The sequence below is a fragment of the Budorcas taxicolor genome, chromosome 25 (assembly GCF_023091745.1).
Source record: "Budorcas taxicolor isolate Tak-1 chromosome 25, Takin1.1, whole genome shotgun sequence".
NCBI classification, from domain to species: Eukaryota; Metazoa; Chordata; class Mammalia; order Artiodactyla; family Bovidae; genus Budorcas; species Budorcas taxicolor.
This window is the reverse complement of record NC_068934.1, coordinates 18,377,578-18,393,759: the sequence shown is the minus strand read 5'-3', so window position 1 is coordinate 18,393,759 and position 16,182 is coordinate 18,377,578. Positions and strand designations below refer to the sequence as shown.

The 16,182-nt window shown below is 48.4% G+C and overlaps 1 protein-coding gene across 1 annotated transcript; it reads right to left on the bottom strand.

The window, feature by feature from the left end:
- Positions 1-996: 996 nt before the first annotated feature.
- Positions 997-16,171, bottom strand: KCTD21 (potassium channel tetramerization domain containing 21). Its single transcript, XM_052662070.1, has 2 exons — positions 16,139-16,171; positions 997-4,105 (listed from the first exon to the last, which is right to left on the bottom strand). Exon 2 carries the CDS (start codon positions 4,072-4,074, stop codon positions 3,292-3,294), a length of 783 nt encoding a protein of 260 aa, XP_052518030.1. The 5' UTR covers positions 4,075-4,105; positions 16,139-16,171; the 3' UTR covers positions 997-3,291.
- Between the last annotated feature and the right edge of the window lie 11 nt (positions 16,172-16,182).

The window sequence follows — 16,182 nt, the reverse complement described above, 5'->3', positions numbered from 1 at the left end:
AGTTTACAAAGCAGAGTAACTGCATCTCAGCCTGGGGGCCTGTGTAGGGCACTGGGATGTGGGCAAGGGGGCTGGCTACCTCGGCACGGGGAGCTCTGGCCCAAGGGTGGCATCACGAGCTTGTCCTTCAATAAAGGCAAAGGGCTTCAGGTGGTCCTGAGGGTGTGAGGTCTCAGGGAGTGGTGCCTGAGGTGACAGCTCTGCTGGTCTTCCACAGGTAGGGGTCCTGTTTGGTGGCCTCACCAAATGGACACACCAAAATGCCCTAGGGTTCCCTTGAGCACCCTTCCTGACCATCCCTCTGCATGCCCAGGGAATGAACAGAGAGCTGACAATGTCGTGCATCCAGAAGTGCTCTTTAGTTGGGACAAAGCTCTCACCTGTGCAAAAGGCTAAAAAAACTGAGTCCAGTTGAGATCACTGATCATTATCGGGTCTTGCTCAGGGCAGTAAGGGGCTCAGACAAGCACATACGTGCCTCCCAGTCCACCCTGACTGGTCCTCTTGGATGTGGCCACCTGCAGGCTTATTATCTGTTGCACCAAGCAGGTGGCTGCACACACCAGAGTGAGATGTGTGCTCAGTGAGTGCCTTGCATGCGCTGCCTGTGGCTCCCCTTCTGCTATGGCCCCGAGTGGACACTCACCCACCCTGCCTGGCTCCCTGGCCTTGGCTCATGGTGTTTCCTGCTACAGTGCAGCCTACACTCAGAGGCCCAGCTCAACCATCCATTAAGCCCTTTCTGAGAACTAAGTTCGCTTTTCCCCAAGTTCCCAAGCCCAGGGTGTGGCCCCCTAATCCTTTCTACACTGAACTTATCTGTGACTGTTCCCATCCTCAGGGCCCATATACCAGGTACCCCAGAAGGCTTGTTAAACTGTTATATGCCTGTGGTGTCTCCGGCACAACAATCCATTGTTACTTCTAAGAGAGCAAACATTTATTGAGCTATGTGCCAGGCCTAGCTAGGAATTTTCACATACACAACCAGGTCACATAACACTGGGAGGTGGGGTTGTCATCAGATGAGGAAACAAATCAGGGAGGCCCAGGGACTTGTCCAAGTTTACACAGCACGCGATGGAGCCAGAATTGAGACTCAGGTCAGCCTGATTCCAAAGCCAAGGTTTTTCCCCTTATACACAGACACAAAATAATAACAACCATTTATCATTTATACTGTATTCTCATATACATTATTTCATTTGATCCTCACAACAGCCCTGTGAGGTAGATAGGGTTATGGGTTACTGTTATGCCCATTTCACAGATGAAGAAACAGAGGTGGCTTAGTGAGGTGAGTGACTTGCATAAAGTCACACAGCAAATTAGTGGCTTCACAGGTCCTGTGCCTTCTCTAAAGTCAAGCTGCTTGAATTAAGAAGCACCAAAAAGATGGAGAAATACTTTTTATGAAAAGGAGCATGGGACAGTAGTGATTTATGAGATTTCTTCCTTAAACTGTCCTGCCGTGGTCACAGCTTCTGCCGGCTGGTCTGAATTGTGTTCTCCTGAGTGGCTTTCCCGAATACCAATAATCTGGTGGCCTGGGACAGTTATGAGACTCAGGGGTCCCACTGTACGGGGGGAAAGACCTTTATTACTTAAGGAATGTGGCCTTTCCCACAGCTGAGCACACAAGCTCCTTCCTCGGCCCATCCCCTGGGGTACCTGTGGCACCAGGCGTCTCTGGCTTTGTCTGAGGGCCCCTGCCTAGTGGGGAAGACTGTGGGACTTCCAAGGTCACCCTCATTCCAGGGATGAATCATAACGTGCAGTTTTGCGACTTGCACTGCTTATCACCCCTGGGAAGTGGTGGCTCAGGGTGTCTTGCCCTGGGTCTCACCCCAAAGAAGTCAACAGACTGGTTATGCACGGAAACAGTACCACATCCCTCAGAGCAGTATTATAGGTGCTGGACACTTCCTCCAAGGGCAGTGTTATGGTTCAGACCACTCCTGGGCTCCTTGCTATACACTGCCGAGACCCTGGTCTCCTTCCTCTGGGGAAGCAATCTTCAAACTTACCAGAAGAGGGTCAAAAGCTACGTAGGGTCATGTCTGGTGAGTAGGGAGGGTCACAAACAAAGTGAAGCCGTAAAAAAACAGGGATGACTTACAGGGACAGGGATGACTTACAGGGAATGTCAGGGGGTTAACCTTGGTTTTTAAGACAAATCCCAAGGGGAATCCTAACCAAGTATTCATATTTTCAGAATAGGTATGTGGCCTCTCAAAGTGACTATTCTGAAAAAGAAAATACACATTTGGGCGAGAAGAAAGGTCTACCAGGAATAGAAAATGCCTGTGGGAGGACAGATTTCAGCTCAAGATAAGGAAGGACTTTCTAACAGCCGACCATGATGGGCTGGTCGTGGGGATGACGGATGTTCTGTTGCTGAGAGTACGCAGGCAGAGATGGTTATCTCCTGAAGGTACTGGGGAGAAGCCCTCAGCCCCAAATGTGCTGGGGTGTGCTTGGGGTGGGAGAGCACTAAATGACTGTTGAATTATTTTCCAACCCTGAGAGTGCATAATATATTTGTTTAGAAGAATCTGTTTCAATGACACTTCAAATTCTTGGAGAAAGAAGTCAGGGATCAGGCCACATTTATGAAGTGCCTTTCATTGTAGTGGCTCCAGATACTTTCAAATCTTCACAGGGATTAGCAGCTCATTTCTGAAGCAAGGAATCCCCAAATGCCTAGGTTTGGCCCTGTCAAGAGGGACAGCCCCATCTTCTGAACACTGCCTGGAGACTCACTCCTCTATGCCGGGCCAGCTCAAATCCCGCCCCCACTACCTACTTCATTTCCAAGCCAGCCAAGCAAGCCCCAGTTCCTGGCCACGTCCCAAGGATGGAGGGGCAGGCAGGATGGGAATCTCTGGGGACTTCCTGTCCTGAGAAACCAGAAGGAGCCTCTTATTCTCACTTCACCCCCTCTACCAAAGGAAGGGCTGCAGGCAGTGCCTCATGGTACAGAGAGAGCTGGAGTCCAAGGGAAAAGTGCTGTTCTCTATCTAGCCAGGAAGTCCTACGGCCTCCTGTAGGACATGACGGCAGACTTCACTTACAGCAAACTGCCCATCTCCAGCTCAAAGCGGCAAGGAAAAAGGTGGCTGTGTCAAGAGGACACACAGATTCCTACGGGTGGACTGCATCGTGGCGGGGAATCAAGTCCTGCTATGCGATTAATGCAGATTAGTATGGTACCCTGCCTCACACCACCGGTGAGACACTCTCCAACATCCTGGCTTTGGGAAGACCCCCTCCAGTGTGGCTGGGGTCCTTTTACCTGTACCGTATTAATCGAATAATCTTATTGTTCATAAAATCCACAGCGTGTGGGTGAGAAGAGTCGATGCAGAAGCCATCACTCAGCGCGATCTTGAGCACCTCCTCCACAAAGACCTGGAAGCTGTTGATCTGCTTGTTGGCTGGCACCACCCAGAGCCTCTTGAGGTTCTGCTTGGTGTACTCCTCCTCCGGCAGGCCCTCCACGTTGGCCACCCAGTCCAGAGTCAGGTGGTTGGGGTCTTGCAGGTGGCTGGTGATGGAGGAGAGGTTGCCACTGGAGCAGTAGAAGAGCTTGGAGCCGAGGAGCTTGAGGAAGAGGCAAGAGGTGCTGAAGATGTTGGCATTGAAGACCTCCATGCTGGAAGAGGAGAGGCTGTAGATCTGGGGTGCCTCACGCACGGTGAAATGGACCGTCTGCACACGCTGGTTCAGCGTGATGTTGAGCATGGCGTTCTTCTCGGCCTTGGACAGCTCCACCTCCTTCTCCTGCAGGGCCTCAATCAGGGGTTGCACCTGGTAGAAGTCGGCCTCCCTGCGCAGCAGGCCCATCTCCTGGAAGTCCTCGGGCAAGTCCAGGTGGGAGGTTCGGAGGAAGTTGAGGATGTAGCGGAACACTTTGCCGTCACGGTCGATGAAGCAGTTGCCCTGGCTGTCCCTCTTGGTGGGCATCTTCCCGCTGAACATGGCGCCCAGCATGGAGTCAGGGAAGCTGGTCAGGGTTGCCAGTGAGGTTGTATAGAGCTTCCCCCCGACATTGAGCGTGATGGGGTCAGACATGGCAGGAAGGCTGGGGTGCAGGAAAATAGTCCTACAGAGAGAAAAGAAAGAAATGACTATTACCCAACCATATCTGATGACTTTTGGGGCTGGTATAACAAAATACTGGAGACTGGGTGGCTTAAGTAACAAACATTTATTTCTCGTAGTTCTGGAGGCTGGGAAGTTGAAGGTCAAGGTAGGGGCAGATTTGGTGTCTGATGTGTTCTAATATGGAGAAAGGGCAAGAGAGATCTCTGGAGTCTCTTTTATAAGGACAGTAATCTCATTCATGAGGGTGGAGCCCTCATGACCTAATCTCTCAAAGGCTCTACCACCTTATACCACCCCATTGGAAGCTGGGATTTCAGTGGATGAATTCTGGGGGACACAAACATCCAATCTATATCATCTGGGTAGTCATGGTTCTCAATTTCTTATTGTATGTCCTTGGAATTGAAATGAATGAATAACTCAATGAACAACTGGATGGGTAATAATTGTCACACTGTCTAAAGCATGTTAGGTTCACTAAGGGAGTTAAAAAAGAAAGAAAGAAATGAAAAGAAAAAACAAAGCCTGGGTCCCACCCTCCAGAGGCTGTTTTAATTGGTGTGGCATGTAACCCAAGCATTGATGTATTTTAAAGCTGATTCTAAATGTTCAGTTAAGACAGGGAACTACTGGTCTAAGGAAAGGCAGAAAATGTGCCTGGACTGAATGCTATGCTGGCTGCTCTTACGTACATTTGCTTACACACTATCCTTTGACATACACAATATCACCAGTCATCCCCACTGTGAGGGAAACTGCCAGGATTCACTCCCCAGGCTTACAGTGGTAAAGGGTCCTGCAGGATTCAAGCCCAGCTGCCTTTATATGAGACAGAAAAATGTATTCGTGCTTACTAGCCAACTACTGGGCCATTCTCGGTACTTAACAGACATTCTGAGGTGTAGAACTCCAAGCCCCATTCTCCTTCTGCTGTATCAATGTTGCCTTATTTATTCTTCTATCTAAAAGAATGCACAACAAATGGCTGTGATTAGTACCATTTCCATCTATCTTCCAGCCCACAATGGGTCACTCGGTCCTCGGGACTCCCAGTGATGCTCCTTCTGGATTCTCATCCGTCCGTGATGACCTGCCTGGCCATGAAGATGCCCTTGGCTCCTGATGGCCTGCCCTTTCCTACCATGATGGAACCCCAGGCTCCTCTGAACCTTGTAGTGCGGATGAGGGCCTCTGCCACCAAGCACCCTTCCTGAGGGCTCTTTAGCCACTCCTTAACAACTCTCCCCCACTATCCCCCCACTGACCTCACAGCCTCTAGTGTCCATGGCTGGCAAGTCTCCATCAACCTGAAGTCTTGGATTCTAACTTTTCTTTAAGGGTCTAAAAATCAGGGGATGTACTTCTTTTGCTCCTAACATGATACTTTCCCAGGAGTCAACTTGTGCAGTGAATTCAGGAATCTTTCCCTAATGTTAGGTGTGGGGGCACAGGTAGGAATCAGTCCCAGTGCTGCCTCTGAGAAGAGCCCAGGCTGGCAGAGGAGACCACAACCACAGGCAGTGACAAGGAAAATGACCAGCTACAGCACAGCGAGTAGAGATAATATTTCATAATAATGTTAAATGGTGTATAATCTATAAAAACCCTGAGTTGCTACGCTGTAAGCCCAAAACTAATACTGTATATCAACTCTACCTCAATAATAAAGAAATAATGAAATAAAAGGAAGGAAGGATGGAAAAAAGGAAGACCAATGCACCAAGAGCTGCAGGAGTAGGCCTGGAATGGATTCTGGCACGTTTACTGTCCAGATGGGAAAACTGAGGTCCAAGCAGGGGACTTCTCTCAAAGTCACCCAGCAAGGGTAGCAAGCGGGCCAGGGCAGTTGTCACCAAGCATCTGCCTTCTGGGGAGGCTGACTGCACTGTGAACCTGTGAGTCACTCAGTCGTGTCGACCCCATGGACTATTTGCCTCACCAGGCTCCTCTGTCCATGGGGATTCTCTAGGCAAGAATACTGGACTGGGTGGCCATTCCCTTCTCCAGGGGATCTTTCGGATTCAGGTATCGAACCTGGGACTCCCATAGCGCAGGCAGATTCTTTACCATCTGAGCCACCAGGGAAGCCCTGACTACACCGAGACCCCTCTACTCCAGAGGGTGGTGGCCATGCTGGGTGTGGAGGACTCTTGGCTGCCCCACCCAATTCTTTGGCGGGGTGGGGGTGGGGTGGATTCTGTCCCTGTCCAATGGGGCACTTTGATATTGCAGAAAGGCATTAACCATCTGGAGTGTCTGAAGAGAAACAAGCTCATGATGAAGTTACAAAATCATCAACAGAAGCCTGGAGCAGATGGGCTGCGAGACGTCGGTGGTGGGTGGGGTTGGGGTGGGGGGAAGGGGGTGTCCAACAGAGAAGGGTTGGGGAGGGCTCCTAGGAAGGGGTGGTTACCACACTGCTGAGACTTGCAGCCGAGGTGTATGCTTGGCCTGGGGCCCGAATCTGACTAATTTTTCCTCCAGCGGGTGCAGGCAGGAGCTGGACCCAGGAGTGGGCCAGCTGCTTTCTCATTCCAGCATCTCCTTTTCTTTCTAGATAGTAATCTGCACTTTCTACTTTCCAGTCTTTCTTTCTCTTTAAGGCCCAGGCTCTGTGAAGTGGCTGAGCTCCACGGAAAGGAACGCACAGGCTTTGGCGTGGCAGAGAGGCTGGGCTCTTTCCCGACAATTCTCTGGGCTGCAAACCCCATATCTCCTAAGTACATCAGTTCTGAAGAGCTCAAAGCAGGTGGGGAGGACAATCAGGTGCCACGGGGCATACCAGGGCCATTGGATGGGCACCCAAAGTCCTATTTTTCTGCATGCAAAGCAACAGAGCACCTGCCTTCCTGCCCCCGCACCCTGCTGTGCGGCTCCTGGTCATTCACCCAGGGCAGCACCGGGAGTTGCAGTCTGGGCTGAGGCTGGTTAGAAGGAGGTCTCCTGACCCCTGGAATACATACTCAGACATAGAACAGACTTATGGACACACTGGGGGAAGGAGAGGGTGGGACGACTAGAGAGAGTGGCACTGAAATACATGGTACCATATGTAAAATAGATAGCTGCTGGGAAGTTTCTGTATTGCGCAGGGAGCTCAGCCTGGCACTCTGCGACAACCTCGAGGGGCAGCATGGGGTGGGAGGTGGGAGATTCAAGAGGGAGGGGATATGTGTATACCATGGCTGATTTGTGTTGCTATATGGCAGAGACCAACAGAATGTTGTAAAGCAATTATCCTCCAATTGAAAAAAAAAGAAGGTAGGTCTGACCCCAGACTAGGGGCTCCCTGTGCTCTTCACTACAGACTCAGGGATCACAGAAGTCAGCCCTTCCAGCCCCTATTTCCTAGTCACAGTGCCCAGTGCCCACCGTGGCAAGTCCACAGGCTCGGTCTGAGAGCCACAATGACACAAGGGGGCAGGAACTGGCGTCCCAAGGCTGAGCAGCTTCACTGAGGGGGGCGGGGGCTTTCACCACTGAGCTCCAGCCCCACTGTGTACCCAGCTGCCTCTTAGACAGCCCACCTGGATTTTCTGTGGATACCAGAAGCCTCACGAAGAGTTCTCTTCCCCAGATCCTGCTGTGACTTCTCAGCCACCCATCTGCGTGAGCCCACAAGGCAGCCCTGACTCAGCATCCCTAACATTTTTCTCGACTGTCTCCTTGAACCTGTCCCTGCAGGAACTCCTGGAGCTCAGGGCTCACCCCCACTCCCCCAGCATCCTCACGTGGCTCCCTGCCTCCTTTCTGTCCACCTGCCATTTGCAGGCTGATTTTCCTGAAGCAGTGCTGCCTGCTCTGACTACTGTGTGCAATCCAATCTCACCTTCGATCCCACCTCTCCCCACACTCTATGCTCCGGCCGTCCTGACACCACAGCATCCGCCCTCCCCTGCCTTTGCTCTCCTTATACCGCCCTTCTTCACTTTTTCCACTTTCTCTGCGTTCAACCTATGAGTCACTGCCTCTATCTATCCCCAAACCTCCACTTTGCCAGCTCTCCTCTTGGGGCTTCTGGTCCCTTGCACAGCCCACCATTCCATCATGTAATCAATCATGTAATGATCTGCTTTGCATTTGGCCCTCCTCCCTAGCACTCTAAAGGTGAAGATCACTGGACATCGATATGCATAAAAAGAACCTCAACTCATATCCCGCAACACAGATGAAAAATTAACTCAAAAGAGGTCACAGACAAATGGACTGTGACTCAGCAATACAAGCCAACTAGCTACTGACACACAACACAGAAGAATCCCAAAAGCATCCTATTAAGTGGAGGAAGCCGGCCTCAAAAGGTCACATGGTGTATGATTTTATTTATACAACATTCTGGAAAAGACAAAACTATAGATACAGAAGTCAGATCAGTAATTGGAGAGGCTGGAGATAAGACTGGCTACAAAGAGACTGGAGGAATATTCCAGACTGACAGAAATATTCAATATCTTGATGTAGTGGTAGTCAAATGACTGTATAAAGATTACAGAAACTCATGTAACTGTACACCTAAAAAGGGTGACTTTTACTGCACATAAATTATGCCTTCATAAACTGGAAAAAAACCAAGATTGTGATTGTGTCATGAATAATATAATACACTGGGTTATGACCAGTTTTATATATATATTGTTGTGAAACTTTTGTTTCATTTGTGTGTGTGTTTGGGGGGGGGGGACTGGAAGGTGATATAAAGTGTACCTTCATAACATGGGTTATGATGAAACTTGTTTGTGCAAACCGCTGCCTGGTGTGTGATCTCTGTGACAGCGGTGACCCAGCTCCTGTCCCTGTGTGTTCACTGCCGAGCACACTGAGGGTGCTGGGGGTACTGTGGAGGGGCTGAGGGAGGAAGGGATGAACACGTACTGAGCATTCTACTACATCCTGGGCCTGTACACCCACCAGCCCTTTTAGTTCATATAGCAGCTCTACAAAGCGGCCATCGTTCCGTTAGGCAGATAGGAAACAAGAGACCCAGGAGACTGAGGGCTTGCCCAGGACACACGGCCAGGGAGTGGAAAGCTCACTCTCTTTCCCCTGCACAGGCTGCTGAGAGCTGGAACGGCAACAAAAGGCTGTTTCATAGCTTCCACAAGTTTGAGAATCCCTGAAGCAGCCTTTTAAAATAGTGCTAGGCAGCTTGCTTGGCAAGACAGCACCTACCACCTGCTGAGCACACACCTCCTGCTTGTATAATGCTTTGGTTAACATACAGTAGCATTTTATTTATTTTTAACAAAAATATATAGAGAAGTATAGAGAATGATATTGCTGTGCTGATTCTTTACCTGCATTACCTCACTTGATGTCTATACAAGCACCCTGCCAGACAGATGCTATTATTTCTGTTTTACAGATGAGGAAACCGAGGCTCAGGAAGGTTTCGAGATTGCTCAAGGTTACAGAGCTAGTCACTGGAGGAGCTGTGACCTGAATCCAGGTCGGTACGAGTCCAACACCTCTCAGTTTCCCCTTCCCACCCTGAGGCCCTAACATGAGCGGAAGGTGCACATTCCCTTATTCTCTGCCCAGGTCGGACTGGGGTAGGTCTTTTGGCAGCTAGTCTGTGGCTGGCCTGGGACTCTGCCCACTCACATCTGAGGATACGGGGATTGGCTCCTGGATGGCCTGGAGCCCCTCCATAGCTGACACACTGCAAGTCTAAACCCTACTATTTCAATAGCAACCCATGATCCCTAATGACAAAGCAGCAAAACACAAAAAGCCAGGTTTTTTTTAAAAGCCAGATTAGAAAAGATGAATGAGAATTACAAACCGAACCATGAAACAGGAGATAAAAGAAACTCCACCACTGTGTCTGAACAAATAATGTGTCCTAAGCAGGAGAATTTCCAAGTCTGCCTCTTGACTCGAAAAGAACCAAGAAAAAAGATCAGCCCATTTCCCTTTCTGAGAAAACCAGGAAATTATGCCAGGCGGATCCTCGGACCATCTGCCTGGGCAGGGAAAGTCAGGGGGCCTGGGAACTTGGGAGGTGGCTGGAATTCTCTCCTCCCTGAAATGAGTCTGTGGCCCAAATGAGGGGTGATGGATCTTAAAGCCCGGCCTGGTACCATGTGGAGGGCAATCCCAGTCTAGAGCCTGAAAATCACCCTGCTGCAACCTTTAATTGTAACAAAGAAAATAGAATTCTTTTGAGAGTGGGTGTCCTATAAGGAAGGGCAGTTAAGACACTGCTCTAGAGTCCTTTAAAACTATGTTCTTTAAAACCATTCCCGCAGGTCTCACAAGAGACACAGCTACTGCCTGGTGAGTACTTCTTAGGTACTTGCTATTAGACACATTTGTTCAGTTAATCCTTGTAACTCCCTTTGAGGAAAGCATTATCTCCACTTCATAAATGAGAATCTGAGGCTCTAAGAGGCAGGTGACTTGCCCAGAGATTCAAGCAGAGCCAGGATTCAAGCCCAGGCCCGTCTAACTGCCATGCTCTGAATGACCTTGGGAATTCAGCAGTCAAACCCCTTGCAGAGGTTTGGCACTTGTCCTCTCCTACCTCTTACCAGGTGCTCTCATACCTGCCACCTCATTTTTATTCTGACATGCATGACCAGTGAGTGCACAGAGAATCAACATTTCCTGAGCACTGAGGACATGTTCCCAGCTATGTGAGGCATTTTCCTGTAGACCATTTCACTGCAACACCACACTGAGGCTGTGAGGTAGGTACAATTATTATCTCTATTTTCTGGATTATAAAACAAGCACAGAACAGTGAAGACAGCTGCTTAAGATCACACAGCTAGCGGTAGCAGAGCTAGAATTCCAAGTGAGGCCTCTCTTCAAAGCCTGTGCTGCCCAGGGACTTCCCTCGTGGTCCAGTGGTTAAGAATCCACCTTGCAGTGCAGGGGATGTGGGTTTGATCCCTGGTTGGGGAACTAAGATCCCATGTGCCACGGGGCAACTAGGAAGTCCGTGCACTGCAATGAAAGATCCCACGGGTCAGTCCTGCAGCCAGGTAAGTAAATATTTTTTAAAAAAATTACACCTATCTTAAAAAACCCTTGTGCTCCCTTCGAAAACAAAGAGGCATATGCTTCTTTATTAAGAAGCATAAACAGGACTTGAATAAACAGAGACCTGTGATGATTCTGAGAGGTAGTATCTTAAAGCTATTCTTCCCTGGTGGCTCAGGCAGGAGATCTGCCCACAAGGCGGGAGACCCAGGTTCAATCCCTTGTCTGGGAAGATCCCCTGAAAAAGGGAGTAGCAATCCACTCCAGTATTCTTGCCTGCAGAACTCCATGGGCAGAGGAGCCTGGCGGGCTACAGTCCATGGGGTTCCAAGGAGTTGGACACGACTGAGCAACTAACACTTTCACTTCACTTAAAAATTAATTACAGTTGTTATGCTATTCTAATCCCACTCCCAAAAGTATTTTTTAACAAGATTAAAAAAAAGGATTAAATTCTTATTTTGGAAAAATTGGTGAGTGATAACCTAAAAGAGTATTTGAAAAAGTATATCTTAGTATAATGTATGAAATCAAACTTAAGGCAAAGACATTTCAAACTGTGGTATTAAGACAATGAAAAGGGGAAGGAATTTTGTAGTACACATGCTGAAAAGACTGATTAGCAATTAAAAAAAAAAAAATTGATCCTTACAACAACTCTGGGATGCAGGCAAGACAGATCACATTATCTTTATTTCACAGAAGCAGTGAGAATGAATCCTTGGCCCGGGGCTTTGTGTCCATTCTTGACCTCTGAGTCATGGTCTCTGGGAGGTTCCAGGTTTGGACACTGCTCAGAGGACTAGTCCTTTGGAGGCAGCCTAGGGTCTTCTCTAACCCGGGTCCTGAACAAGAGACTGAACCCAGATGCAGAGGTCCTAGGTAACAGGCCACACACTAACAGAGCCTTAGAACAAGCAAGGGCTTTCTGTGCAGCTCCCTACATTATTGCCCACTAAGCCTCCATAATGAAGGTACTTCACATGCAACCTACTCCTTTTACACACCGAGGACCAGCTATTTTAACAATCAATCTACAAGGCACTGATAATTATTTATCTTTTTATCCATCTATCCATCTATACATCTATCATGTCTCAGCTCTGCTCAGAGCCTAGAAATGATACCCCAAGTAGTAATGAGCACACTTGTCCCTGGATCTTGGTTTTTAAACCTTAACTCCTACAAAAAGAAACCATGGTTTCCTGGCGAAACTGGTGACTCCGGGACTTTGACCGGAAAAGTTCAAGGTGAGCCTGGAATATCTCTTTCCAGACAGCAAAGAAGACATCAAAGATTAATGTGATCAAGTCAAAAGAACGCAGATCTCAAAAGCTGTCATCACAAGAAAAAAAATTTTTTCGTAACTATCTGATCATTCTGCAATATATACAAATATCAGATCATAATTTGCTGTTTTTCTTGTTTAGTTGTTAACTCGTGTCTGACTCTTTGCGACCCCCCAGACAGTAGCCTGCCTGTCCATGGGGTTATCCAGGCAAGAATACGGGAGTGGGTTGCCATTTCCTACTCAGGGAGGTCTTCCCAACCCAGGGATTGAACCCATGTCTCTTGTATTTTCTGCACTAGCAGGGGGATTCTTTACCACTGCGCAGCTGGGAAGCCCTCTTTACTTACAAGAGGGAAAAACTTAACCTTTTATGGAAATATCAGGCTGTTATGACCTTATCCAATAATCAAATTTAGCATTCATGGATAGAATAGTAGGATTCTGATATCATATGCCTCCTAATGTGATGCAATAATAAGTACGCAACATTGCCAGAAAAGAAATAAAAAAGCAATTTGAACCTAGTTATTGCTAAATAAATTTAAACAGGTAGAGGGGCTCTATCTAGATTAAATGAATTGCTTAAAGAGATATAATTAAATGCAATGAATGAATGAATCTTGACTGCATCTGATTAAAAAAATATGAGATAATTTTTGACAGTTGCAGAAATTTGAATCTCAACTATTTAGTAGATAATAATGAGCTCTTGCTATTTTTCTTAGGTATGATAATGGTCTTATTGTTATGGTGCAGAATGTTATAATTAGGAGATAACATGCTTTAGAATTTAGGGGTCAAGTGTCAAGACATCTGTAACTTTTCAATAGTTTAGCAAAAAGTGTACATGTGTAAAAACAAAATTGTCAATGTGAATCGGTGCGTTGGTGAAAGGCTACTCCTTCAATCTTTCTGTATGTTTAAAAATTCTAAGAATATTTTTATTTTGAAGGAAGAGGGAAGAAAACAGTACTTCTTTGCTGCGACTACAGATGTAAAGTTCCAGTCAGAGTGCCTGGCCCTAGTAAATAGCCAGATTCCATAAATATTAGATGTTATTTCTACTACTAAGAAGCATTAGCATCTCATGATCTTCTCCTGACATCTTGGTGCTCTGGAGGATGAAGAAGCCAATCAGGGCTAAGCTAAATTAGCCCACAATTGGTGGAGGGCCACTGACTGTACATCCAAGTAGTCTTCCTACCCAGACTAAACTGCCCACACGAACCACAAAATCAGGCCTGCCTGTCTCCATGCTGAGATCCAGGCTGGGAGAAGATGGCTGTTTAGGCCTTGTTTTTCCCGCTTCCTTCTGAACTCAGTCTCTACTACTACAGTAGAAAAGAAACTCCTGTGATGGTTTACCAAGAATGTTAACAAAGAGGGGCCACTTCTGGGCCTCACAGATGTTTGTGGGAAGAGGAAAGTGCATGGGCTTTGGTGTCACCTGGGCCTGCATTTGAATCAGGCTCTGCCACTTCATTAGCTGTGTGGCTCTAGACCAATTCCTGGGCACATGGTACTGATCGTAACAACAACAACAACAGTAATAATAACGGCTGACGTTTACTGAGCAGTTACTACTATGCTATGCACTTTGTGTGTGCTTAGTTGCTCAGTCCTGTCTGACTCTTTGCAGCCCCATGAACTGCAGCCCACCAGACTCCTCTGTCCATGGGGATTCTCCAGGCAAGAATACTGGGGTGGGTTGCCATGCCTTCCTCCAGGGGATCTCCCAATCCAGGGATCAAACCCAGGTCTCCCGCATTGCAGGTGGATTCTTTACCGACTGAGCCACCAGGGAAGCCCTTTATGCATGTTAATTTCATAGATGAAGATGCTTATTGTCATCCCTACTTTACAGACCAACCATATCATGCCCTCTCCTATCTCTGCAGTTTGGCATCTGCTATCCCTCTGCCTGCACTGCGAAGAAAATGCCATTCATCTGCCAGGCCCATTGGCTGCAATTCATTCCTTCCTTCTTCGCATCTCCAGAGCATTTTATTCTTACCCCTTACCAAGGCTCACTTTCCTTAAGTAGACAGTTGCTTGGCCACCCTGTCAGGTTGGGGATCCGTACCCCAGATCTGTACCCCAAGAAGTCGGCAGGCAGGGGGAGGGGGAAAACTTTCCTCCCGTTTAGTCAGATCCATTTTCCTAGTCCCAGACTGTTATCTACCAATAGGGAGGTTTACCAATCTCTCCTGAATTTTTAAAACTTTCTATTTTGAAACAGTCTCCTGAATTTTCAGTTTGGAAAGTAAATATAAGAACTCCCAAAGTGTAGGGGATGCACAGAACACAGCTAGGTAAACTTCAAGGATGACAGCACTCAAAGTGAGTTAATGTGTCTCCCAAAAAACTAGAGCAGTCTTCCCCACCTTACACAGCCCACCAGATAAAGAGTCTGGCTCACAGCCCTGTAGACTATCTGGGGATACCGCCCTCCACCTCCCCTTCCTGGCCTCCCCACACCCAACAGCTGTATCTGTAGCTCTGCTTTGCCCAGTTCCTATCTCTAAAAGGCCCAAATGCTGTTTGCTCCATTATGTGCTCACCAGACAGAGAAGGTGCTTCCCAACTCAGATGACTCACTTCCATCTTTGAAGGAGTCAACCAACAGGGAAAAGTCAACCAACAGGGCTGGAGAAGGGAAGTCACCTGACCTGACTTGCACAGCAAAGTATTCTCTCATCTGGTGTAGACTTCCAACAATCATCACCATCCTCTACCCTCTTTCAGAATCTTCCTTCATCGTTTTGGCTCATCCTGAGGCTTCACCTTCTGGTTTTTCTCAGGCCCAACCACTCTTCCACGGTCTTCCTGCTCCTCACAAGAAAGATAATTTATGAACAAACGGCTTTCAAACGTACCTCCTCATTTCATCCTAACAATAAGCCTCGGAGGTTGGCAGTGAGGAAGCTGGTCCTGTCACACAACCTGTGAAGGACTGGGACATTTGTCATCTATCCCCTGCCATTCACTACAGATTAAACCTCTACCTCCCTGCACTTCAGGGAGAAAAGCAGTGCCTTGAGAGTATGGAGTCCTTGGGTGGTTTGCGGCAAGTCATTTTACTTCTCTGAGCCTCAGGTTCCTCAACTGTAAACAGATATGGTGACGTCTTCACAGGGTGTGAGTTGAATGAACTCAAATGTGTGACGCCGGTTCAAAGGTTGGGCTCTTTATTTTCTAGTCACAAGGAAAAGATGCTCCGTGCATCCACAGACATTTGCCCATCTGGGCACCCTCTTCCTCAAGTCGTATCAGTGATGCTGACACTGGGCTTTTCCAGGGCCGAGAGGGATCCCTTTCATCCTTCCGTCTCCACCCCTCCCTTCCCAGCGCTTTTCGGCTCATTCCACCCAATCCAACTCAGGCTTGCTTCCTTGGCTTCCTCTGCACCCATTCCCCAGCCCCTTCTCGGATCTCACGCGCGTTCCACTTGTTATCTAGAGACCCCGCCCCTCCTTGACCCACCCACCGGACTCCTCCCACAGTCTCGGCCCTTATTATCCGGGCTTTTCAGACTATCGCCATCCACCCAGGCTCCTTCCAGCAGCTCCGCCCCTTCTTCCCCATAAACATCCCCTCCCCCGCAGCCACAGGCGTTGCTATTCCCATTGCACGGATGAGAATGGCGAGGCTAGGGTAGGCTAGATGACTTCTCACGGTAGGACAGGTGTCCAGATGGGTCCGTGACCCCTCGCCGGCAGTCCCTCCACCCCACGCCCCCGTCCGTGCCGCACCCACCTCCAGCCCTCGCTCAGCAACCTCCCCTCCGCGGGCGGCCTGCG

Coding starts and splice junctions, on each gene's coding strand:
- KCTD21 (XM_052662070.1), bottom strand. CDS start 4,074: ATGTCTGACCCCATCACGCTCAATGTCGGGGGGAAGCTCTATACAACC.